At 40.0% G+C, this 27,866-nt stretch overlaps 2 protein-coding genes across 2 annotated transcripts in view; both read right to left on the bottom strand.

Moving 5' to 3' along the window:
* Positions 1-5,549, bottom strand: part of LOC122536202 — a 28,470-nt gene extending 22,921 nt beyond the window's left edge. Inside the window, exon 1 of the mRNA XM_043668368.1 lies at positions 5,079-5,549. The gene's annotated coding sequence lies outside the window, so the exon portion shown is untranslated. The remainder of the gene's footprint in view (positions 1-5,078) is intronic.
* The window catches only part of LOC122536207 (protein sickie-like), a 41,487-nt gene continuing 13,905 nt past the window's right edge, over positions 285-27,866 (bottom strand). The window contains exons 4-12 of the mRNA XM_043668374.1: positions 25,529-25,802; positions 12,213-12,566; positions 11,236-11,463; positions 10,720-11,134; positions 9,725-9,866; positions 9,402-9,428; positions 7,911-8,155; positions 6,774-6,925; positions 285-374 (exon numbers count right to left, since the gene is read on the bottom strand). Of these exons, the coding sequence (XP_043524309.1) occupies positions 285-374; positions 6,774-6,925; positions 7,911-8,155; positions 9,402-9,428; positions 9,725-9,866; positions 10,720-11,134; positions 11,236-11,463; positions 12,213-12,566; positions 25,529-25,802 (1,927 nt within the window). The remainder of the gene's footprint in view (positions 375-6,773; positions 6,926-7,910; positions 8,156-9,401; positions 9,429-9,724; positions 9,867-10,719; positions 11,135-11,235; positions 11,464-12,212; positions 12,567-25,528; positions 25,803-27,866) is intronic.

Here is a 27,866-nt window from a genome sequence, read left to right as displayed (position 1 = left end):
ATTGTTAACATTATTGAAATCATAAACATTCACACGTCCACAAAGTCGCTGTTTCAACCTTTTTTATTTTCTTTTTTTATAGGTTACAGAGCATCCCTTGGAGATTAAAATGGCTACGTATGACTTCCAGCAACGAGTAAAACTCACTGAGTTTAATAATGAAAAATTAAAAAAAACACGAGTCTGTAAAAATTATTTTTGTTTTATATTTTTGAGTGGCTACCCTATAGTAAGTGTTTGATTTCCAAGGAATCTAATAGTTCTCTTGAAAAATGGCAAAAAAGTTAATGCTGCAAACGCGTGAGTCCTAACAACGACTTTACGATTCTGGACGCGTAGATGTCTATTTTACCTAATTTTCGCATCAGATTTCGCTAAAATTCGATTTATCATAGTTGTAGCATCAGCATGAGTCTAATATCAAATTATAAAACTAACTATATTGGAAATACATCCACGCGTTCAGAATCATAAGGTCGCTGTTAGAACCCACGCGTCCGCAGTGTTGAATGATTTTCTTTCCATTCTGTACATTGTTAACTCTTGATATACAGGGTGCCCCTAGTTTTTCCGGCGTAACTTTGCCAGTGGCTGAGAAACAGGGAAAAAATCTTTTCCGAGCGAAAGTAAAGAAAACAATGTCGCGTAAACATGTACTTAAAAATTCTTAGGAAAATTTGAGAAAAATTATTCTAAAAGTATAATACACCTTGTGCATTTCTAACAAAACAGGGAGAGGTTTGTAAAAGAGGAAGAGAGAGAATGCAGGAAAATTTTCCGACGTCGCCGTGCTCGGCGATATTTTACAAAAGTTTGCGACATCGAGGAAACGACGTTTCGCGATTTACGAGCGAGTCCAAGGTGAAAAGTCCGAGTGACAGTAGAGAGCAACGAAGATTCTTCACGAAGAATAGTGGAAGTGCTTTTCACGGGGGGAGGAGGAGGGAGGTGGTACGGCCTCCTAAAGGCCGAAGGATCGATTATTCCAACTCGCGTTGTAAAAGCCTAGGGTCAACCGAGGCTGTAAATTTCGTGTCGTCTGCGAAAGCACAGAAAAAAAGAGAAAAGACCGAACGATGCACCCGGGGGACACCTCCTTATTATGTTTTACCTCATTTTTCGTATTTCGTTGGAACATCGACGGCAATTTGTATAATTTTTTACTCTCGAGATTCCCGCGCGCAATAATTTGCCAAACAATGATATCAGAGTTGCGAGAGATTGCAAGTGATCGTTGTAAACGATCATTTACAGTTAGTATTTGGATAGTATTTACGTAAAGAGTTGCTCAAATGAAATTATTTAGAAAAAAAAAAAAAAAAAAAAAAAATGGAAGTCGATCAAACATTTGATATGAAACCACTTTATATGTTTATATAGTTTTATCAACAGGTTACGTAAGGATCGTTCGAAATTATTGGATCGACGAGAACGCCGTGTGCGACGCATTCGACTAGAAAGTCTTGGTATTTAGTACCTGTTGCCCGGCTTCCGGCGAAAAGCATCCGCTGGAATTTTCATTACGAGTGAAGAAAGAAAAAAAAAAAAAAGAATCAATGGTGAAATACCGAGCGATACGAATGATATAATTAGTCATTTTCCCACATAGATAGCCACTAGATATTTCTTCGTGACGGCCAATTGCTGGAGAACGATCTTTTTGTAAATAGATTAGATAACGTTTTAATTTGCCACGACGATTCTCCGCCGTTAACGACAAGAAAATAGAAAAATAGACACCGAGCCGTATTTACGTTGGGCTTAAGATAGAAACTTCCGTTAGATAGAAGTGCTAGATAGACAGGAGTCGTTAGATCTGGCCTGCATCGCGAGAAAAAGAACTTTCCCGGAGTGATTCACTCAAAACTGCACACAGAATGTTACGACAAAATGGGTGAAAGTCTTTCAGAATATTCCGCTATGCTTGCTATCGGTTGAAAATTTTTTTTCCTCCTTATACAAGGTGTTCCGAGGTTTCAAACTTTGCCAGCGTGTTCAACGACTTCCTAATAGTTGCTTCATTAAAAAGTTACGTGACAACAATAATATAACAACAACAATGTGAGTTGTAACAATAATACAAGTGTTGCTTCGTCAATCGAAGTAGCATTGAATTTTTACTGTGGACCGAGTTTCGCATCAACTATGTCGAATTTCTTCACACGCGGTTTTGATCCTTGCGAGCAAATCGTTTTCGTGTAAACTGCACTTCAATGGAGTACATTTTGCGTAATGAATATTTTTCGCATAAGTAGAAATCTGACGATGCAGCTAGAAAAATTGGTTCTTCTCGGCTAGATCTCCGTCGTCAAAACAATTCGTATCGATTGTGTTCGTCATGCTTTGTATTTCTGTTACAACCTTTTAACGAAGTTTATGGTCGTTTATGGTCGTTTCACTACGTGGAATTTTTTAGTTTTATCCAGTAGAATAACGCTAAACACCCTGTATAAGCGTAAAATAAACTGGCAACTGATTGCGGACCATAACGAGTGACCAAATCGTATACAATAATTCTTTGCTTTTGAACTCATCAGTATTGATATCATTGGATAGAAATTATTGCGAGGTAATAAATTTATTATTCGCATTGCCCATTTTGTTTCACGTAAATATACTTAAAACTGAGAAAATATTGCAATTTTGGGACGAAAAAATTCTCGACGTCATTCCAGCGCAAGAGGTTAAGAAAGATTGAGCAACGTCGAATTCTCCGTTCATTCTTTTAAACAATCTACACTCTCGTGAAAGAAGTTTACTCAACGCGTAACTTGATAATCACTCGATTGTTCGACCATCGTGTATCAAAAATTAAGAAAAAAAAAAAAAAAAAGCTTAAATATAGCGTTTCTTCTTTAACAAGTATATACTTTATATCTAGAACGGAATACGTAATTACGCGAGTTCACGTGGCCGAGAGATGTCAGATAAAAAGAAAACGAAAAAAAAAAAAAAAGAAAAAGAAAGGTCGACGCGATCTTCGTACTCCAAAGTTCAACGAAATTTAGAAACCAGCCGGGTCCAATTTTCAACGAGTGAGCGTTTCCCGTTAAATAATGTATGCTTCATGCTCACCCACTAAACTAAGCGACCGTTTCGAGCCACATCGATTTATTTGGGTTTCTAGAGTTGCCCCCAATTACCGATCACCCGGCATCGTCGTCGTTTCATTTAGAATTCCTGGCCTCTTGCTTCCCGACGGACGGCCATTTGGAAACTGGTTCACCAAATGAAGGCCAAACGATCGGTTTAGAGATCGTTCTATACGATTCGATCGAAATTCGCGCGTAACGAGAGGCGTATTCCTACACGCACGCACGTACATACATACATACATACGTACGTACATACATACAAGGCGTCAATAACTATAAATGGCGACGTGGAAGTGGACAACGGGGAAGAAAGATCGCGGTCGCTCGATCGCGTCGTCGACCGGTCGCGGCGGGTGACGAACGATCGACCTGGCCTGAGCAGTAGCCATCAGTCGATGACAGAAACGGAAACGCGGGGAAAAGACAAAGCGAAGAGAACGAAGGTTGGACGAAGGTGTACGCGCCGGGAATGTCGGATACTGGTCGCATACAGCAAAAATCACCGCCCGATCGAGTAAGATCCCCTCGTTTCCTAGGAACGCGCTTCTTTCCTACCATATATACCATATGACCCCCTTGCGTCTGTCTGTCGATCCAGCAGTGACTCGTTACGTCGAAAATTTTGTTTCTTCGCACGATAGATTTACCCTGTTTAGATTAGGTCTTCGTGAATCGTGCTCACGACACAGTGCATGTTTTTTTTTATCATTTTTTTGTTTTTGTTGTACCCTAAACGCAAATATTATTATTATTAATTTTATTATTACTATTACTAGTAATTAGATTAATTAGAATTTATTATGATATGCTATATTAATATAATTAATAGTAGTAGTGATAATTTTATTATAAGTTATTTTATTATTACATTAATATTATTATCATTTTATTATTAATAATATTATATTATTATTTTATTATTAATACTATTATATATTATTATTATTATTATTTTTCTGCTTATGTACTCTAAATGTAGAAAATACGCAGGTTCGTAGCGCGTCGAACAACGAGATGTAAATCGGTTTGTATCGGCGAGATCATTGTGATCATCGTGCCAACGCTAGAATTACCACCATAAAGTTTCACTTAACTTCTTTGCTACAAATATTAACTTTAATCGTCAGTGGTTCTAGCGTTAAATAAACCTCGATTACTTTTATTTTTCAATTTACTCCTTTGCAACGCTAAATTAGAAATTTAGATTCTGATCTTTGATCTCATCTCGAGGTCTCTATACAAACGATTCCAACAAAATTAAACATCGAAACTTCGTTGTTTTAATTTCTCCCCCTGAGTGTCAATTTAAATGCATATTCGCCTCTTTTAGTGTCACGATAACTAGAGTTGCTAAGCTACAGATACATACTTAATTCGACGAAGATCGAATCTTGTAAATCTAGCAACGAAAAATCACGAGATTAAGCGTGCAAATATAGCCGACGCGGTCTGGCTCGGATATTAATCGATTCACGATGTACTTGAAGATCGTATCGCAATTACGCGTTGATTAACGGCAGGCCAAGATCAAATGAGCCGGCTCGATTTGCTCGTAATTTGTATCACGGCATGTGTACACAGCATGTACTGTAATGCTTGTCGATGGGCCTTGAACAACCCAGTATCCTAACCTAGAATATCCTTTTTATCGTCCGTCCTGCTCCAGCGATAATTCAGCGCGCTTAATTTACCACGCTTCATACGGTGAAACGATATAATTATTGTTAGTTATCGTATAATTTTGTTTCAAACAGAACGTAATTCACAATTACGTGGAATTACAATCCGCGAAATTACCATCACCTGTTCAACCTCTGAAGAGTTTGAGACTTCTCTTTTATCTGATTTCTGGTTCAATGCAAACTCATCTGTGTGGGAAGTGTCACGAGCTTGAAAACCGACGATGACGCTCACGGTAGTTTTTATAAAAGAGAACGAAACTGCGATCAGACAACTCGTGGACAGAGCGGTCTTATTTCTTACATAGGCAGAAGTCGTCAGACAAACTAGCAGACAAACGACTCCATTTCGACTGCTTCTGTCTTTCGAGCGTTGGAGGATCGCCTTTTCGCGCGCGTCGATCCGCGTTTCGCCCGATCGAGACGCCAATCGATCACCGGCCAAGAACGTTGTTGACAGAACACGTAACAATTTTTCCCCGGTTGACTGCACTTGTTCGCACGAAAATCGAGCCCACGATTCCGGCGATCTTCGATCGTTCACTCTCGAGCAAACAAACACACAAACGGGCGTTTATTTACGCGCACGAAACGCGTGCAACGTACACACACGCACAGAGAGAGAAAGAGAGAGACAAACGACACGCGAGGCATCGCGTCTCGACAGAAACTGAATGTAAACTGACTGGCGATCCACGCCACGGTGATCCAAGATGCCCGTAAGTGGCCGCTTTGCGTCTGATTGGCCGAGACCGCCGATCTTCCCTACTAAACAGCCATTCAGACGCGCGGACGCTTCCGTCCCGAGGAGCGACGCGGGCCGTTTGAAATTCTTCTCGCTTTTGGCCGATTTCGACGTAAATAGCGGAAATAACAATGTAAAATTTGGAGTTACGTTTAATACGATATCATCTAAGTTTCTTTATTTCAAGATAGAAGATATAGTCGGCGATGATGACAATGAAAAGTGAAAGATGTCGATCATTTGAATTGAAAAGTTATATACAACCTTGAAAAATAGTAAGTTATATATAACTTAATAAAAATGATAAGTTATTAGACATATAACCTATTGATATAACCTTGTAAAAAGATTGTACGACTCGAGCATTTATTTGAAATATAAATCCCACAACGAACTTTGACGTTGTAGAGAGAAAATTTCAATCTTCAAGACCACGATAAAAAGAAACATTTTAATAGTTTCACACGCGTTTGAATTTTTATGATTTTCGGGAGAAAAACAACATGATGTAAAGTCATCTTAAAAAAAAAAAAAAAAGAAAAAAACAAACTTATGGCCATGAAAGTAAAAGCTCTACGCTTTAAAATGAGATCAAGTGGATAGTATGATATTTTTTTTTTTACAAATTTAAATTACCGACAATCTCTCATTATCGTTTCCTACAGCTACGCTCTTCACTGTAATTCTAAATGTAGAATTTATGCATTTTATATCCAAAGTTCCCCCCCCCCCCAAATATAGATGAATATAAATATAAATTTCTGGCAATGTATCAAAGAAACTTTAAAACACAATTATTTCACGTTATTCGTCATTTCTCGCGCAACACGCGAAATCCATTTAACAAACATAATATGGTAATGGATTTTGCTAATGTATATAACCTGTTGCGAGGATGATATATGGGGTTCGTTCGACGGAGAAAATTGTACCAACAGGTTTGGTTGGATCTGGTTCGTTCAAGTAAGTCCGTGGCTACGAACTAGTAACTTGTCTCGTCCGATTAATTACGATTGATCATTTGCACCAATTCGTCTCGTGTACGATAAGAAACGCAGTGTCGAGGCGTTTTGTTTCGGAATAGGACATCACTTGGAACAACTGCACGTATGTATATATTACTATGATATATCAGTTTAACGTAGACGGATGCAGAAATGACAAAATACGATAGTCGAAGCTCGTAGCAGCAGTGAGTATAATTAATACACGCCGCTAAACGGTAAACGATGTACGTATGTAACGTGTACTCACATTTGTCGACAGCTGGCTGGTCAACGAGTGAACCTTCTCCTGAGCGTCCACCAGTTCTCGTCGTAGCTTTCTCAGCTCGTGCGCCTGTTTCTCCTCGGCTGAACTGTATAGACTGCTTGCTGTCGATACCAAAGATACAGAAGAACCATGGACTGAAGGCAAAAGAAGAGAAACTTCTTCCTTTTCCATTTACTTCCGATGAAAGGAAATCGCGCGGGAAACTTTGCCGTCAAATGAAAATTTTCTAAACGCCGCGACATTCTTATTAAATCTAAACTACTTGTTAATTCGTCGAATTCACTTATTATCAATTTTAAAATTAACAATAAAATTTTCATTTTCGTGACGTTTTTCTAAACTTTGAAATTTATTTGTTAACTCGCCAAATTCAATTACTATCAATTTCGTAGAATTTTCATTTTCGTGACGTTTTTCTAAACTCTGAAATTTATTTGTTAACTCGTCAAATTCATTTACTATCAATTTTGTAGAATTTTCATTTTCGTGACGTTTTTCTAAACTCTGAAATTTATTTGTTAACTCGCCAAATTCAATTATTACCAATTTTGTAGAATTTTCATTTTCGTGACGTTTTTCTAAACTCTGAAATTTATTTGTTAACTCGTCAAACTCATTTACCATCAATTTTGTAGAATTTTCATTTTCGTGACGTTTTTCTAAACTCTGAAATTTATTTGTTAATTCGTTAAATTCGTAATCTATCATCGAGTTAGTAAAATTTTCATTTTCACGCTTTTCCGTGACGTTCCTCCAGACTCTAAAATTTATTCGTTAATTCGTCAAATTCATCTGTTATCAATTTTACAAAATTTTCACCTCCGAGCACTTCACTTTAAAGTTTACCAGTTAATTTATCCAAGTGCTTATTTATTACCAATTTTGTAAAATTTCCATTTCCACACGTTACCGCCATATTCCACTAAATTTTCCACAAAAACAAAACTTTCATTTCCACGACTCTAAAGTTTACTCAGCTCCAAAGTTGACTCGTCGTGTTTATTTATTTATTATTAATTCGTCGACAAAACGTTACGTAACAGAGCCGAGCCGTATCGTCGGCGAGTTGGCGAAGAACTATATTTAGAAAAACAACGATATCTTTAAACGGAAACTTACTATCGTCGTCCTTATGCACGTGCTGGTAAAGATTGGGCGGTTGTCGAGATGTGTGCGTGGGTGTCGGGGACGTCGGCTGCGACCAGTGTTGTCCCGCGCACCCGGCAGATCCTACGGGAACACTGTAATACGGTTCAACGCCTACGCCCATTCCGATCCCGACTCCGACTTCCTCGCCGACGGAAGACGAGGCCCCGCTTCCTCTAGCTAACATTGACGGATACATTTTTTCGCTTTTCGTGGATCTGCGAAAACACAGGTTTAACCATCTGAATCGCTTTTGGATGGAAATCGGCCTCGTGACTGCGTGTCGTGAACGTCTCCGAAGCGCTTGCAAACAGTTTCAGATTCCATCGAAATTATTGCCAAATTATTACGATACATTCAATACTATTCATTCAACATTGTATTTACTGTTGCAACTGTTTGCAGCTTCGAAGGACGAGAAGCGCGCAACGTGCGTCGATCGATGTCTAAACACCGATGCTGAGAAAAAAGAGAAGACGTTCGTAACATGTAATTGACAAAGTCTCGTTCCCGCCGCGGAAAGTACCTAACAGAAGGCACAAAGTCGCTCGGTAGCTTACTTTTACGGTTGGTTGCATTTTCAGAAATTAAGAATCGTCCCTGCCGGACGAGCGTACGCGTATCCTCGACTTTCGTTCGACGAGCGAAATTCCGCAGCAGAGAATCGGATCAATCGGCTCGCAGGACTCGAGTGTCCTTCGCATCTGACGCTCGGTTTACTTAGGACGAACACGGCCGAAACACGGAAACACTGTCTGTCTATCCGAGCGAGTGTATACGTAATTAGCCGATCTAGAAGAGGGTTCCTAATTAAAAGATAAATCCACTTTCGTCGAGCACCGCTTCTCGATCGTGTATACACTCGTCAAAGTTTCCGTAACGAGGAGCGCAGCGGAAAAGGAAACGAATGTGAATTTGAAATTCTTCGGCGAATTTTGTACGTTTCCTTTTCGCCGCGCAGCCGCACGGAACGCTCGTAAATAAGCTTCGGTCCTCGACTGGCGCGGCGTGAATCAAGCCTCAGTCATCCTCAGTGCGAATCAAATGAAAGGCAAATGAGTGATTGCAAGTGCGAAGGAGAGAAATGGAAGGAATTGATTCGTACCACGCCAATTAAGGGGTAACATGCGTTTGAATAAGAGGCACATATCAATCACAAACACGAAATACGAAAAAAAGAAAAAAAAAAAAAAAAAAAAAAAAAAAAAAAAAAAAAATGCGACTTGAAGCTTAACAAAGTACTTAAATGATACCAAGTGTAAAATTCGACAGAAGTAAATGCACATGGATACGTGTGCGTGTGTATGTGTGTGTATGTGTGTATGTGTTTCTCTTTTTGGTGCATATAAATGGCACACGTGTGTACGTGTAGGGTAAGTAAAAACCCCGGAAGGTTTTCGTTCTTTCAATACTTATGCATGGAAAACAGGCCCGACGAATGTGTATTCTAGATTTTCGCACTACCTTGGGAATGTCCTGTCCCGCAGATGGCTAGAACGGTATCAAATGATCTGCGTTATTTCACCGTAAACGAGCAGTCGCTGTCATAGAGTGGTTAAATTAGAAAGTGAGGAAAGAAGAAGAAGAAGAAGAAGAAGAGAAGAAGTCGGGAGGAGAAGCTGAAAAACTTGATCGATTTGAAGAAAAGAACGTGGTGAAAAAGATTTGCATCCTCTAGTCTCATGCATCTATACATATGGACGTTGTATTATGCGAATGAACTTCTAGAAATGTTTGACCGTGAAAACTAACGCAACGAATAGTGAGTATGGATATTGTGAATCTACCTGATGGAGTTGCTTCTGTTGAGCCTCGGCGGCGCTGGAGATCCCGTGGAGTCTCGCTGATGTATCAACAAACGAGCGTGCGTTAAACTCGCCCGATGCGATCCCAACGACTCCACGCTGTCGGCTTCGCACAGTCCCATTCCTGAAATTAGGGAGATTTGCCGCTTGAAAATACAGCGAAGAGCATAACTGTACCAATGTCAATGAAAAATTGCCTGTATTTTATCCCTTATATAACTTTGGAATAAAAAAGCCGTGTGGCAATCCAGTTGGCTCCAATTTGACAGCATTGGGTTAGTTTCCTTCAAAGGGGAATCACGTAGCAAATGGAAGAACAAGGATAATTTTGTTCTCGAAAATTGTAAAATTCAAATGCCTCTGAAAACATTAAAAAAAATTTTTGTGAATGACTGATTCTACCACGGCCTCGAAAACTAAAGTTTCCTCTTAAAATTCGCTATATAATTTTTTTTTTTTTTTCGTTTTATTGAACTTGGAACATTAGGGTTAGATGACAAATTTCTTGAATTCTTGTCGTTTGACACTAATAATTCAACGTCCAATGAAATGACGAAACAAAATCATACAATAAGTTTCAAGGCATCGTTGCAAAGAGGAGATTTCAGTCTTCAAAACGATGGTAGATCTAGTCGCGAAAAAATTTTTCAACACGTTTCTATACACGTTCGAATTTCTACAATTTTCGAGAGAAAGGTATCCTCGCTACCATACCCGCTACATGACCCGCACAATCATCTTAAAAAGAAAAAGAAACACTTTCACGACTGTCAAACTAGAGACTCGACGCTTCGAAATGAGACAAAACGCGTCGTTGTCAATCAACAGTTCTTTCATTGTCATTGGTGCAGTTATGCTCTTCACTGCAAATCATTGAAAGTTAGTCGTCGTCCTACAGTTAGCCTTATATTCGTTAACAATAGAGCTAAACTCCTAACTGAGACTAGATAGGACTCGAGGCGATGTAAGAAACGTGCCTTGAGAACGTCCGCTCGGCGTGTACGTGTTGCTGTGCCTCATCCAGGACGTGGTGTACGGGCTGTTGGGAGTATAATATCCTTGGAGATCAGGAGCCGCGTAATTGCTGCACGTATCGCTGAGACTTCCGTCCGATGGTTTGAGCACCCGCGGCGAGAAGGACGTGGTCGTTGGTCCCGTGCCGGATCCTCTGTCGCGATGGTGAGCAGACGCGAACAGCGCGGTGAATTCCGGGCTACCAGGCTTTGGTAAACTTTGCGAGCCGAGCATAAGACGATCTCGTACCGATTGAGAAAGTTGGCTGGCACTGGGACCCGTGAGGCTGTAGCTCTTGTAATGATGTCCCTGATTCGACGTGGAGGAGTTGGCTTGAAGCTCGGTGGTACACGTCTGCGTTCCACCGGACACTTTGACCTGTAACGTCATCGTACAGGCAAAAGACACGTTTTCAATCTGACAGCTTTTACCTAAAATTCATCATCGCGTCGAATTATGAGAACTCGCGGAGGACTGACCTTTGTTCTTGGAACCGCGCTGACTTGAGCAGTCCTCGCGGAATCTTTGCCACCATTTTGAACTCCATTCGGGCTGGGGCTGGTGCCGGCGCTGTGTCTCTTAACGTATCCGAAACTCTGTGGCACACCTCTGACTTTGCTGCTGCCGCTCGTCGACGTTCCCGATGAAACTTTCTGCGGTTTTTCGCCGTTCGCATACTCAGCCATGGCCTGTTTCCGATGTTTGTCCTGAAAGGGAGAAATCGAGGTAAAATCCTGCCGTCGAAAATTTTCGTGAAATAAGTGCATAACTATACCAAATAATATACACTGATAGAATTTTCGTAAAAAAAAAGATGTACGGTCTCGTTTTAAAACGTGAGTTCACCTTTACTTCAATAGCGGTGAGTTTGTTTTTTTTAAAGATGATTTTTCATCAAGTCTCAAAAATTGTAGAAATTCAAACTTGTATAAAAACATTGAAAAATAGTTTTCAGTAACTAGATCTACCGTCATTTTGAAGATTGAAATCTCTCATCTGCAACGATTCCTCTAAAATTGTACGACCTTTTTTCACCATTTTATTGGAATGTGAAACGTCAACCCTAATGTTCAAAATTTGATAAAATAATGAAAAGAATCGTAAGGCAGATTTTAATAAAAAAAAAAACTGTTTAACGTTTTTATACTTTAAAAATTTTTACAATGAGGAGAAAGTATCCGCTGGATGTAAAAACATCTTTGGCAAAAAAAAAAAAAAACGAACTCAAAGGAGTTTGTCAAGGTAGAGGCTTTACACTAAATATGTAGATCGTTATATGATTTTTCTGTTTACAGTTATTTCTTTACAAAGTTATCTCTTCGTTTCGTAGCTGGCACGATGAAGATCGGATTCAAAGGGGCTCGCCGAACCGGTCATCTTGAAAATCAACATGGGTCCAGCGATGAAACGTAGAGAAACCGTGGAACCGAGAGCAGAAACTGTATGAAATGTTTACCTGAGATCGCCTGGAGGGATTAGGACTCGGAGGTGCGCCCTCCTTGTCTCTCTCCCGATCCCTCGCAGCCCCAGCCTCGATATATTTCTTCCATTGTTGGCTGTTTGAGCTGCTGTTCGCCGAGCTGCTGTTCAAGCCTGGCTGCTGCTGCTGCTGCTGCTGCTGCTGATGTTTGAACGCCGAGTTCTCCGTTTGTTGAGAGCTGTCCGACTTCTTCACGTGCGGGTGATGACCGCCGCCAGGATGTCTCGAGCTCACCACACGGTATACCAGGTTACTGCCCTGCTGCGCGCTTTGGGGGGTGGCCGAATTACTGCCACCCCCCACGATCACGCCTCCACCACCCGGCACCCTCTGTTTACAGAAAACAAGCAATTTCTTCTGATTAAGAATTCGGGCAAATTTACATACATCGTCGCGTCAGTCACCACTGCCAAATTAAAGCAAGTTGATATGTGTGTTTCAGAGTCAATTACACGTTCGCGAGATACGTGTATATAATTTTTGTCGCAATATTCACGTCCTTAGACACTTGCTAATGGGATATCGACGTCGTTGCAATTGAACTGGCGCGACCTGGGTCAAGGACTTCCGGTGAGTTGATTTCACTGCTATCGATTCATGGGAGCACGCGGTTCGCGAGAGACGGAACCCTCAGTAGCATGATTCAGAACAGGGCGCCGGAACGACGGCTACACGAAGGGGTACGAGACCTCTTCACTCTGCTAACCGACCTCCACTGTTTGAACTGCGAGTCAAATATTTCATTCCTTCCTCTTTTTTTTCTTTCGCTTCGTCTGATTTCCAACTGGCGTGTTTCGAAATAAGAGAGCAATGTTTAACATTTTACGTGCGCTGCAAGCAGGAAGGAATCAAAGGTTCAGTATGATTTTCATCTTCTTCGTTAAAAATGTTTTAAAATGAGAGACAAATATTTAATACGTCATACGGTGAATAAAAGGGAAGGATTTGCCTCATCATTGGTCAAAATCTCTCCAATTAGTGTTTTAAAAACGAGAGAAAGTATTTGACATTTCATACGGTTAATACGGGGGAAGAAATCAAGGATTTAATATGATTTTCGTCTTCTTCGTTAAGGTGTTTCCAATTAGTGTCTCAAAATAAGAAAAAATGTTTAACATTTCGCACGGTAAATAAAAAGGAAAGAAATCAAGAATCTAACACATATTTTCATCTTCTTCGTTAAGGATGTTTCAGAATAAGAAAAAAATATTTAATATTTCGTGCGATAAACTGGAAAGAGAAAGTGGTCAAGGATTTAATCTAATTTTTCATCTTCTCTACCGAGACCGTCTCTAATTAGTGTTTTAAAATAAGAAAAAATATTTAACTATTTGAATAAGAAGAAAGAAATCAAAAATTTCCATCTTCTCTCAACGATATCTTTTTATAGCCTCTTTTCCACCTACGTTTACTATGGGACCGTAGAAAATTTACGATTCATAAAAATACAAAAGCCGCGAATAACTTGTCCACGCTCCGGATAAATCGACGCGATCAATCGAATCGCTTTAAACGATCTGACAAATGGATGTAACGAACGTTTATTGATCTTTTCGCTGGTCCATTTCTCATTCTCTCTCTCTCTCTCTCTCTCTCTCTCTCTCTTGATTCACCATATAGAGTTATATCGCCTAGCAAATGACTCATGAGGGTGGAAACGCCACCTCAGGTTTTTACTATCCAGATCGTAAACGTAGGCTATAAGCCAGACAAAAGATCCCCGCGGGTCAAATCCCGTGGCTTTTTCCTCGTCTCTTAAAGTCGCGTTCATAACGATCGAAGCGGTAATTTCGAACGACGGTTATATCACCGTGAAAAGAAGACCAAGAGAGGGCGAGAGGGGGGGGGGGATAAATATTCCGGCGACTTCTTCGACTTTGAGCGACACTACTGCCACGATAACTCAAACAAACTGGGCCTCCTTCCGAGTACGAGACCACGGTGCCGACCGCGCTTCTCATCCTCCGGTTTCCAGCTATGGTTTATTTTCAGAAATGCCTTCGTGAAAACATTCCGTTTTCCGACGGGGGCGAATGTTATCGTTCAGGCATCGTTAGGGTGCCGTCAAAAGGTGCTTCAAATACACGAAAGAATAAAAAAAAAAAAAAAGAAAAAAACGTTCAAATTTGATGATGACGAGCCCAGAAACTTAACTAGAATTACGAAAATACTTTTCTCGCGTACAGTAACAAAGCGCAAGTCGAAGAAACTCACCATTTTTCCCTTCTGGTGTTCGACACACACGTGTCACTATCGTGCCAGCAATTTTCTTTACTAATTTCAGACGAACGTTCACACACGGTTGTTAATCGTTTCGAAGAATTATACTTGGGCAGAGTAGTCACAGGTCGTTGCACTCTTTGAAAAGTGCCTCGTTAAATAATCATTCGGATAATTTCGGATGCGCCTAACAAGCACGCCAGCCGTAAAGTTGATTCGATCACCGGGACGAAAAGTGTTCTTGACAGTCGGTGTGCAGTCACGGGCTACACGTGTCTACGAGTTTCGGTACCCGGTCGATAACCGGTGAAATACCTGTGTGAACAGCGAATGCGTCATTGCACAGGATAATTAAGGGATAGCCCTCGAGCCGAACCACCCTTGTTACCCTCGACGACTAGTGCAATCTAAATGGGGTGCCTATTTGTTTCAGACACTCCTCGTTCAACGCGAGTTTCCAATACCTCTCGATATTCATTCGATCGAAGCACTTGTCGTTGCGAGTTTCACGTCGATTCGTGGAACAAATATTTTGCGTTTGTTTCTACGAATATAGTACGCACGCTCGGCGAAAAACTGTCCACGTTTTAGACTGATATAACTTTTGTAAAAAAAAAAAAAACAGTCGTATAACAATTCAACTTGTCTTTACGCTTCGAAGTATAAAACCTTTACTTTGACAGTCGTTAGTTTTTCAATCATGTAGCAAATGGAGAGAATACTTTTGTTTTGGAAAATACAAATATTTCCGAAAATGTGAAAAAATTTTTGTCTATTTGACTAAATCTATTGTGGTCTTGAAGACTAAAGTCTCCTCTTAAAATTTGCTGTACGATCGTTTTTCGTCAGTTTATTAAACTTCGAACACTAGGATTAGGATTTCTTCAATTTTTGTCGTTTAATTTTGAGGAATTAAGAGTTCAATAAGAGTTAACATGATTAATATGATTCTGATAGACTTAGTCACGAATAAAATTTTTTCAACAATTTCGCAGGCATTTGAATATTTATAATTTTCGACAACAAAAGTATCTCTGCTGCATGATGTAAGGAGGAAAAGAACTCAAGGTTGGTAAGGTAGAGATTTTACTTTGCTATAAAATAAGACCGACTAAATTTCTATGCAAATTTTGTTCTAAAATTTTCGAAGTTATGGTAGATCTAGAGTCACAATCATTCAAAAAAAAAACTTTTCAGTGACTTTAAAAGCGTTTGCACTTTTACAATTTTTGAGAACAATGTAGAAACATCTTTGAAAAAAAAATCTCAAAATTGGTGTAAAATGAAACCGATTATTCCACGGTAATTACTCGTCGAGTATACGCAGGTACATTTGTCGTGCAAGAAGACCAAACATTGCGAATAAAATTTCCTCCTCGAACGAAATAATAAAAAGTACAAAAGCAACACTGGGAAGCCAGTTGTTGAAGAAGTAAAGAAAACGTTGTTGCTACCACTCTTTAAACAACGCGGCACGAGCAGAGGTGGCTGAAGAAATCGTCTCTTCTGGAAACGCGAAATTTCTCGAGGAGGTTCTTCGTTAACCGCAAACCGCGCGCGAACAGCACCGTGAAAACTTCTTTCCCCTCCCTTCCCGAGGAGAGTCACTTCGCGAACAAAAAATAGTAAAACGCGAGGTCAGTCCACGGCACGAAGCACCACCACCACCACTAAATATTCATTACGAAGGCGGAATATCTTGGGAAATTAGAAGGGAGCCCCTTCGTCCTTCGACGAATTAGCTGATTTCATCGAGGGTTCGTTTCGAGCGTTCGTGCACGTTCGTTTTCAGAGGGAATGGGATTTCTTTTCACTGTCGATGAAAACGCGGCACGATGTGCAGGCACCGGTGCGTCAGAATGCAGTTTTCACCGTGAAAAACGACGTGCTCTCAACGGGAGCACCGGCGGCGGCGTCGTTGACATTTTGCATCGCGTTCGATGAACGTCACGTTTTCACGAGTCGGACGAACGTTAACTGCCAACAGGCGAGGGTCGACGATCCATTGCTCGCCCGGCCCTCCTCCCCACTTTGTGCCGCGATACCACTTACAAACGGCCCGGCTACCGAATGCTACACACGCCGGTTGTACAGGGCTGCCGCGCAAAAATATTATCGACCGGGCGAACGGCAGCGAGTCACCGATCTACGCGGTGAATTTACGCGTAGTTTCCTGTAGGCGGGAGACCGGATTCGAGATCAAAGTTAGGTTAGTTTGTTTCTTTGTTTGTTTGTTTGTTTGTTTGCTTAACGAGAAAAGCCCGCTAGGGGAAGAAAGGTACGTAAAAAAAAGAGAGAAAAAAAGAAAGACAAATGGTAATGGCAATACAAAGACAATGAAAATGTAAATGTCGAAGGAAAGAATATCGTGTTGTATTTGCAAAAGAAGATTTTCTGTTTAATCAAGTGAGATTGAGAGTCACTAAAAAAGATCAATGTCAACTTTTTTTCTCTGTGGATTATTCGAAACGTTGAAAACCTCGAAACTCGAGAAAGTCATTTTCTTTCAATTTATTTTACACACGGTTCTTCGTTGTTGCAAAATAGTACCACTGGCACATTTAACAACTATAGAAATCAGTCTTTATGAATTGTAAATGACGAAAAAGAATTTCGTCACTTGGCAGTGCGTGCCGACTGATACGTTCCACATGATTTGCATCGTATGCGTAGAAAGTAGAATACAAGGATCATTGTTTTGTAAACGATAAGGTGCCACGCGAGCCACACCCTTTCACCATCGCCTTTCACCCTTCTTGCCTTATCCGGGAGTGAGGTGGCAGGGTTCAAAAGGCGGAAAAGGAACGTTACTTGAAAACTGATTGCATTTCAGGTCGGTCAGGGATTCTCCGCGAGAACCAGGAAAAGTCGGGGATTATCCTTCGCGGATTATCGGCTGCTGGAGGAATCAACTTTTCAAGGAGAACTCCGTATCATATCGGAGAGCCCTCTAACTCGATCTCACGAATCATCCGAAATGAGAGATTATTATACAAAAATAAGGGTAAGAAATAAAATCTTTCAATCTTTTTCCTTCTGTTTTGTAATAATTCGACCGAGATGAAAGACAGGATATTTTTAATAATGGAAACGAAAATAAATAAATAATCCGATCAGGGATTTCTTTCTTTTTTTTTTTTCTTTTTTTTTGCGCATCCATAGATTTTGGATATGTTCGATTTTTCGCATTCAGTTTGAAAGCTGTATACAGAGTGTTCCAAATTTAAATGTCAAAACTTAGGGAGAAGATAAACCGAAAGAAAAGCTCGTTTATACTTCGTTCCGGTGAAAATCGCTGGAGAAAAGAAACAAAACAATTTATTCTACTTATTCACGTTTGTTTTATCATCCACATCATCATCTCCTAGTATCATTTACATTCGTTGTTTACATTCGATGTCAAACTTCATTCTCGAATTTCTTCGAAATGAATTTTTATTTTTGCTACAGTAGAGACTTCGATAAGTATATATCTCAGAATTTTTCAAAAGCCAAAAAGTCAGAGAAAAAAAATTAATTCTGATTAAATAAACGAAAAAATATGAAGATACTTTTCAAAATGGCTGGTCTCTTGCAACGAAATGGCTGACCTCTTGCAACGAACACTGACCACTCTGATTGTAGCTAATGTGTGATGTTTAATGCACTGGCAACAATTTGGTCTCTTACATTAATTGTTCCCTTGACTCGATTCGAATAAACTTGCTAAACAAGCGAGGAAATGGAAACTTAATTTATTTATTTATTTATTCATTGTCCCTTTTCTCCGCGATTTTCACCAAAATATAAAGCAAAAATCCCTCCAAGAGGGCAAACCTCTAAAAAAAACTTTTCTTTCTTAGTTTATTGGTTCTCTACGGATCGCCAAAGTTTCGATCGAATTAAAATTTCGGGACACCCTGTAGAACACGCGTGGAGAAGGATAATCTGCTTCCGTCGATGATGAATCATTTTATTCGGCGGTACGCCGAGCCTGGTAATTTCTATGAAAACGATTATTGACGTTTGAATGTCGGCGCGTTTGAATTATCAGGTGAAAATAGCGATAATCTGTTTGCCTCCCCGAACGGGGGGAACGGGAATATTTTCAACGGGAATTTCAATGAAAATTAGCGCTCGTTAGCGACGACTGTAACGAGCGGGTTTTTATTTCCTCGTAGTGGCCTGTGTGTTACTTGTACATACAAATATCCTCGAACAAAGTAAACGAGCGCTGCTGGCTGAATAGGTATTTATAGAAAGACGAAGTAATTGCGAAAAAGTGAAGCGTACGATCCGTTAATACACCCTGTCGCTCGGTTTAATAGCAAGAAGAGGAAACGGACTGAAACTCGAGAAAAAATATAAATAAATTCGCGAAAATTCAGAACACAATTCGGGGAAGAGTCATATTTTTTTTCAATGTGATTCAACCAATAGCAGAATACCGCTACATTTTTCTACTCTTCCGTTTACTTCTTCATCATTTTCTTCCCCTTTCGCTGAGCTGTACGTAAGCACAATAAACGTAGGTTTCAGCGATACGAGGGAAATCTAGCAACGAGCTACGTCGACTCGTTTCCAGCGCTGCATAGTCATCAAGCAATGCAGCTGGATTTTCACCAGAGCACAATGTTCATTCCTACCGCGTGTCGTTACAGAATAGTTTCCCATCGCGGCTGAACGAAATTTCCAATTTGTTAGGTTCCGCGAAAATAAATTCGTTCGCCTCTTGGCTTATATACGTTCTTGAGGAACGTTGACATTGAAATTATGATCCACTGGACGTACAAATACAAAATCCATCCACGTTGAACGTACGGTTGCTTATAACCCGTAAATTACTATCAATATTTCAAGTACAATATGAAATTGAAAATGTAATGGACGATATCTAAAATCGTTGGAAGAATCGTTCGTCATTGCAGAAAATGTTCGATTTGTGATTGATAAACGAAATATTCAAGAAAGATGAATGACTTGTACAATTCGGAGAACGCAGAGATGCACAATTTTTTTTTTTTTTTTTTGACAAAGAGACCTTCGAAGCTACTGAAGTTCTCGTCGAAATCAACTATCGATTTCGTTCGACAGACGTGGATTTTCTCGAAGTCCATTGACGTCTAAAACCGCAAGAAGTCAAGACGTAAACCGCCTAACGCGAAGCACGCCACTTCTTTCGAGCTTGCGCTGCGTCGCTTCGCGTTTAATATGCATCTCTCGCAATGTAGGAATTTTACAGCGCAAAAATGCCCGTTGCTCGCGGTGATGAGTACGAGTATATTATATATACGTATATTGCACTGCATCAGCCGGCGCTTAGGCTAAAAGCCTGCGAGAACTTTCCCCCGCTCGTCCCAGCGGCGAAAGAAACAAACCGTCGCGTATCACTCGCAACGCGACAAATTCGATCGAGTGCACCCCGTCGAGTTTTGCCTGGAATATCAACGTGAATATCAAATCCACGAGGTTGTCTAGCAACTTCTTGGCTAAAGTTCGCTGAAACGCGTTGAATTATATTCCACCCGATCCTCTGTTACCAGAATTTCGTCTGTTTGCGAGAGAAATTAAAATTAATAATTATATATTAATTATATATATATAAAATATATATAAAATAATAAGTATCATTAGCTGTAATTAACCCTCTGAATATCGAGTTACATTCGTGGTTTCGATTTGAAAGAAACTGAATTATTTCACTGGATTGTCGATTTTAAATTTTCAAACTCGAAAGATTAACGATTATAAATTAATCCTTTTGCGGGTCGTATTCCAAATTCACCCTTGCGAAGTTTTTCTTCCAGTGACAGAAAATAAGAATTTTCTACAAATTTGTTTTCTTAATAAAAGAAAAAGTAAAATTCGACTCGAAAAATAGTAAAAAGTAAAGTTATTATTCTAGAATTTTTATAAATATAAAATTTTATTGCACGTAGGTAATAATACTTGAACAAAAGAAGGCACAAACTGACAAAGTAATATAAAATGACAAACTAATATAAAATGACAAATTCAGATAAACTATTTATTTAACGCTAGTTTTACTATTTAGTATTTAAATTAAAAGACTAAAGTATTGAATATTATCCATATATATATATATACAGATTCATCTACAACAATCCGTCTGCCAGTGAACTATAGTTCGGGGTAATTTTATATACATATTCATATAATAATTATGACACTCTGTAGAAGTGACAGTTGCAACTAAATATTCATGGATTGAAGGATCAGCCGAAATATTTCTCGCACGGAAATATTTAATTTTCGGAAAAATTTCTTTCACCATTTATCACCGAACGATACGCTGATAGAAATAATAGTGTATTACTTCACTTTTGAGCCACTCACAAGAATAAATTTGATTTGCAGAGGGGTAAGAAATTCGACCTGTGAAAGGGTGAATTAGAATTCGCAATGAGGAGAATTTTATTTGCAAAACGGTCAATATTACCTACAAAAGGGGTTAATTTGCTACATCTGACGATTTATAGTAACTAATGCTTCCTAAAGACCAAGGAGAAAATCGTGAGGCAACGTGTTAATGAAACACAATCGCAAAATAAGATTCTCTTGTTATATAAAAGGTTGAATAAATCTGGTTACTCGCATTTTGAATCGAAACAAAAGGAGGAGGTTCCCTTAAAAAAACAAAAAAAAGAAAAAGAAGAAGAAAAAAGAAAAAGGAAAACTCTGCTAATTATTGGAACAATGGTATAAACGTGAAAGTCGTATCACGGACCCGGAGGGGGTCTGATGATCAGCCAGCACGTGCGTATTATCAGTGATAGGCGAAGGCAACGTGAAAATGGCCCGAGGCAAGAGGATCTTTCCCTCGCGTGTATCTATAGCTGCACTTTGTTCGCGGTAACTGTTGCCCACCGACGCCAACGGCGGTGAGGAGAGAACCGTTCAAAGGGGGACCGTAGAAATAGTCGGCAGAAAGAGAACGGTTATTATTTCACCGAGCAGATATCGATTCCATTCGACGACCTGCCGTGACCCGGCTGCATAACTCACGACGACGCGTACGCTAATCCTTCTTCTCTTTCTTTTCCAATCCACGCGTGGCAGAACGCGTGCGTTCGTTCTTTTTTTCTGGATGACGGCGAGAGGGGGGCACGTTTCTCGTGTCTCCGGCCCCCAAGATTTGACGAAATCCTTTCCTTCGACTTGGCAACGAAGATAAAAAAAAGAAAAAGAAAAGAAAAGAAAAGAAAAGAAAAGAAAAGAAAAGAGAGGAAGATAGAGGATAAAGTATGAAAGGAGACTGATTATTGTGAGTATTGATACCGATCCTCGAGATGCCTGTGTTTTTTTCGTGGTAATCCAACAAGAAACTCAACCAACGTTGGGGCGAAATTTCGACTCTGAACGCGAATGAATTTTTAATTTTTATGATAGTCCATTCCGCCATCACTGACCCTATTGATCGAATCATTTTCTGAACCCGTTGATTCGTTTTTCGAAATCTTTTTTGAATATTTCTTGAATTTTGACAGGGGCCTGGAATGTTTTTTTTTTGTCTTTAAACAAACTCTGATTTTTCAAACCTAACCTAACTTAATTTTTCAAATCTAACCTCGAATTTTTAAGAGAGCAACAGTTATGTCTGTAGACGTTTTTTTGTTTGCGAATTGCAACAGATTGAGAAAGATTTTTTATTTCAATAATTTCTCGTCGCATAAATATTCCAATGTCGGATCTTTTTCGAATTTTCCTGGCAACATTTTGACTTGAGCCCAGGACAAACTTTATATTTCCTTTAAATGAACTTTTAATCTTTCAAATAAAAATCTAATTTCAAATTTAGCCGATCTTTTCTGAATTGCGATAGATTGAGAATAGATTTTTCTATTATAATAATTTCTCATCATATAAATATTTCACCGTCGAATAGAAAAAAAAAAAAAAAAAAATAGAAAAAGCTCGTCTTGATGGCTAAAGTATATTGTATATCTTTAACATGTAATTATACTGCAATACGTCAATAAATTCCCGTGCTCGAAGGTCGTCACGTGAATGTAATATATATATATTAATAAAAAAAATTAATTTCTGATATTTGTCGTTCCTTCGATTTATCATCTTTACCATGAAGCGTCGAGTATCGTCGAAGAAACGCCCCCTCTTTCCTCAGATCAAAAGCCAAAATATTTTGACAAACTCCTCCGGGAGAGAAACTCCGAAAGAAAACAAAAATGAACGTCGTTCCAAAGCATCGACGAAGAACGAAGATTAAAGAGTGAAAAAATAAGAAGTCCGGGAGAAAGAAAACGGACAGATAAGAAGGAAGATAAGGACGAGTACGGCGGATAGGTGTAAGAAACGACAATGACGACGACGACAAATCGAAAGACAATGCCTTTCTCCTTTATTTGCTGCGATAAGAGTGGCTTGGGAGGTTGGTCCGTGATATCTCGGGGGTCCTGTAAGCCTCTTATTCGTCGGGCGGATGGCGCAGGATGCGCCAGACGTACGAGACGTCTAAAACTTTCGACGACATACGGCGTTGCACTGTGCGTCGGGATTACGCCAAAGAGAGAAAGACAGACAGAGAGAGAGAGAGAAAAAGGGAGGCCATCGTGAATGGGGCTGTTAGGGAAAAGGGGGTCAAATGCAAGCGCCTCTGCAACATGCAGTGTTACAGCGGCTGTATATTAAAGAGGGAATAAAAGGGGAGAATAAACGCGCGAGACACGAGGAACGAGTTGAAATTGGAACGGATGAAAGAGCCGAGAGGGACGAGAAACCGATTGACCGGCCAATCTGGGGGGGGGGGGGGAAATTCAGAGCGGAGAAGAATGACCGAGCAGAGAGAATTGGTGGGGGAAAGTCTCCGAGGTTTGAAAGGGCACAGATCACCTACAGTCTAAAAGATTGCTCTCGTGATCAAAGAGACTTCGTCTCGCTCGGTTACGCGCCCTGACGCGGAAATTTGAGGTTTTCTTCAGTTTACCAACTTTAACTTGTGTCGCCGAACCAACGAGAAATCCCTATTTTTGTCAGGTAAATACGTCGCGCGAGAAAACCATATGTCGTTCGAAGAAACATTCGCGCGTTCGATTTCCCCCATTTCGTAAAGATTGATTCGCTATTTTTAAAATAAAAAGATTCTCACTTCGATTTTGAAAGTGGGAGCCAAAGTTCAGTGCAACGATAATCGTTAATTATAGTTCTCGTCAAAGCGTATTGATCTTTGTGGCATTAGATTGATCAAAAAGTAACTGCGTTTTTCGAAAGACGAATTTTTAAAACTTTTATTATTAAAACTGACCATTTTGTTTTAAAATTCAATTTCATTTCGAAATCGAAACGCCGAAAAAAAAAAAAAAAAAAGAACAAACGTACAATCAGGTATCAAACTGCACGATGAATTTACAGTTTAAAGTGAAGTTATTTACATACGTAAGATGCGTGTGTATGTTCGTTTGTTAGGAAAGGAGGAAACGCAATTACGTTTCGGCCAAATCAGTATTTCAGCAGCAGACATCAAAGCAACGACGGTGACAAATTTTCGGGGGTTTGTCGACTGAGAGAAACAAATTGGCCGTTTCAGTTTGGTTCGGCTGTAATTGCCAAACCGGCAAGCGGCACTTCGATTCGATTTTTCGCCCTCGTAACTCGAGCTCAAATGGCCCGCGCGTGGAGCATTTAAAACGTACGTAGCAGCTGCGAAACGACGCAACAGCTGACGCATGTACGTACATAGAAGCGAGAATGCTTTGTAATTTTATCGTTTTTTAATTTGTTGCTAACCCAAACCTGACGTAACCCTATGCAATAATTAGCCAAGTAGAACTGGCTGATATCTTCAATATCTGGCTGAACAATCGTTATTCGTCGAGTGGCTCTCAATAATAATTGCGTCGAATAATTGGCGATCGATTGTTCGCCAATTACAGAGATTTGGTTCAAGAAACCGCAACGACTCGCGAATCGATTTCTCTACATACACGCGTGCCTAGAGAACCGTGTAATTCGCATTGTTTCAGCTCGTTACCATTTTCTTTTCTTTTTTTGTCAAAGTAATCGATCCGCCGAAATCCCCGATTTAAGCTTAATTAATACCCGCCAGTGTTTACCGCGCAATTCGGATGTCAACTGATTAATAAAACCTTAATTGATACGTCGAGCGGATTGGAACGCCGCGCTTGTCGTTACGCGCTTAATGAACAAGCGATTGGCGGATTACTTTGATTGGAAATGATCCGGTTTCATTTCGCCGGCAGAAGAGAACAGAAAGAGGAAATCCCCTGTTAATGTGTCGTTCATCGTCGCAACCGCCGTACTTTTAGCCTTCGTTGAAGAGTGATCGATGCTGTTTAGCGAACAGGATTGCCATAGGTAAATCGGGGCCTTTAGCATCGATCGTTGACGTGTAATGATTATAGACGAATATTATTCGGATCATTTTGCAAGTTTGTCGATAATTTTTTTATTATTCCATATTTTCTAATTTTCATATCTGCTGATAAAAAAAAGTGGATATTTTGGATTCACGATCAATATTTCGGAATCACCCAATAATTACTTGGCCCCAATAGTCTCAGACAGACTAGAATAACGTAGAAAATGAAAAAAACTCGTTGCCAACGAAAATAACCACTTGATCAAAGCGCTGATGAAAGGGACAAAGTGACAATCGAAGACTTGTTAACCTCTTGCGCACGTCGAGAATTTTTTGTCCCAAAAATCGCAATATCTCCTCAGTTCCTATGTATATTTAACTGCAACCCGAACAAATAATAAGTTTATTACTTCTCAATCATTTCCATCCGGCGATGTCATTCTACCGACGAGTTCAAATTGTGAAAGAAAGCGACCGAATTCTGTTGTACGCGGTTCGGTCGCTCGTTATGGTCCGCAATCGGTTGCCAACAAGCAAAACGTTCGACCTGCTGTTCGCGATGCACCGTTTGGACAACATCGAACCGAAATTCCCACCGACTGATGAAATTTATTTCGCGGCAACATTTCCATCGGGGCTGTTAACCTGTTTTGGCAGCGGTGATTTCGGAGTTTATTTAAAGGAAACGAAACAACCGGCGAGCGGTGGCTATCGATCTCTAGCCAAGTTCGCTGACCTTGTGATGAGAGGAATGGCCTGTGTGATTGGCGGAGGTGTGATTTCCGGCGGGAATTGATGCCAGGTCCTCGATGGTTAACTCGGCTAAGGCGTCGCTGCCACCGCTGCAACCGCCTAGCAAGCCGCCAGCGATGACGCCGCCGCTTCCTGGACTGCCCCCGATGCAACCTCCATCCGACCTTACAACGTTTGCCGAGGGTCTCTTCTGCACCCTCCTCGAGGTCACCAGTTCCTTCACCCCTGACAACTCTCGCCTCGAACCACCCACGTATCTAAAAAAAGAGGAAAAAAAAAAGAAAGAAAATGAGAGAAGAGAAACATGCGCCGCTCTTGTTAATGTTTATTACGCTCTGTGCGAGAAGAACAACACGCTCATAAAACTGGTTAAAAATGGCGCCAACCTGTCCTTCGTTATTAACGCTAGAACTACCAAAGTGGTAGTCGAAATTTATTAATTCTCTATGGGAATTTTCTATGTTTATATACGGCAGTATATTTTTGGATGGTGATTTTTAACAAAATATGTTGATAGAAGCTTGTGTTTTTTATTATCAACTGTATTAACAACTGTTTCCTGTTTCTTATTTCACATAATGTAATGCAACGTTGTTCTTTCGATACTGTGCAAAATTTCATTTAAGATTTAATACAGTTGTAGTCTATGATGTAATTTGACAATAGGAAAGTTGAATGTCAATATATTTAACTAGAATATAGTATAATAATTAAATTTGAGAAAATACGACATTAATTATGGGTATATGGTTCTAGTATTAAAATTCGTTCGAGTTCGACTCTTTATCTTGCTTATATTTTTCTACGTTCAGCGAAGAGCATAATGACAGTGAAAAATTGCCGACAATTTGGATAAAAATAAGATCCACTTGGTCTCATTTCGAAAGAGCTCCAACTGAAGCTTCTGCCTTGATAGTTGCACTGCAACCGTACTTTGTATTTTTCAATTACTTTACACAGCGTGAAACGTGGATGCTTTGTTTTTTCCTCGAAAGTTGTGAAGGTTCGAAAAGAAATAAAAACAAATTTATCATCAACTGTAATGACCAAAAATAAAAATATATTATCAGCCACAATGATAAACCATAAAATAAAAAGAGATTTTGAAACTTGGAATGTCAGTGAGAGACAAAAATAATGCTCGTTGGGTAAAAATATCGACGTAGCAAGCGTGCAATATCACTCAAACTGCAGAAATGCGACGTTGTTTACCAATAGCTGAGAAACACGGTAAAAAATGCAACGTGTCGTTTAAATGTTAATCAAAAACTTCTTCCGTCCGCTATAGAATAGTTCCATCTCTTCATCCCTTGGCGAGAAAGACTTTCAAGCAACGAACTAGACAGCGGTCTAGCTTTTCTATTTAGGATACACTTGGATGAATTAACGCGCGGAATATAAAAAGCTGGATGTTCCAGACAATGGCGAGTCTTTTTTGTAAGAAATCTTCGTACAGAACTGCTGCAGGCAGGCACTTGAAAAAAAAAAAAAAAAAAGAAAGAGAAAATAGCACGGTGGCTAAGAACTGTACGAAACCGTGTCAAACGAGGGTGGACTCGAGTCGCATAAAAATCGCCCTATTAGCGAGATTAGATCTAGCGGCTGTCCACTGATGAGTCGCTGACTTATTAACCTAGTCCTCCGCCTTCAAAAAATTGAAAATTTTTAAAAAAATTCCCGTGTCCCTGTGTATTTATGTAGATAGATAGCGGCTGAGATGTTCGAACGAAACGCAATCGATAAGCTGACGACGGTTGTTAAGCTGACGACGAAAGATTCTGCACGGGAGCTAGGACACGTTGACTAATTAGCTCGCGAGTGATGCAAGTCGGTGACTGGGCACTCGATCGCGGACCTACTTTTGCATAGGACAGGTCTGAAATTAGGGTCAGAATCGAACGAATTTGCAAAGATGAAAATCGGCGCGATTAATAATTCGCGAATCAGGGATTTGGATTAACTCTGCTTACGTGAGCGCGCTCGTTGGCGCGCAAGATTTTGCCGGCTAATGCGATCAACGCGCGTTTTGCTTCCGACAGCAAAGTTTTCCTGACGTTTTTTTTTACAAGCTTTCCTCGAATGGCTTTCTCTCGACACCGCTGCAATTACTTGTAACGCGTCACCCGTCACGTGGAACGCCGTTACAATCGATCATGCCCGATATTTTGCAATTCGACGCAAAGACGCCGAATGTTCGAACGAACGAATATTTCTCAAATATATGTTCAATGTACTGACAATAAGTTGAGCGACACACGAATTTGTTCAAAGTTCGAACGACTTGGTTGAAAGTCTGATTTGAATTTTGCACAATGCTGTTC

This window comes from Frieseomelitta varia, unplaced genomic scaffold, assembly GCF_011392965.1.
Source record: "Frieseomelitta varia isolate USP_RPSP 00005682 unplaced genomic scaffold, Fvar_1.2 scaffold_811, whole genome shotgun sequence".
Classification (NCBI taxonomy): domain Eukaryota; kingdom Metazoa; phylum Arthropoda; class Insecta; order Hymenoptera; family Apidae; genus Frieseomelitta; species Frieseomelitta varia.
The sequence above is the reverse complement of the archived record's forward strand: the minus strand, read 5'-3'. Positions and strand labels throughout refer to the sequence as shown.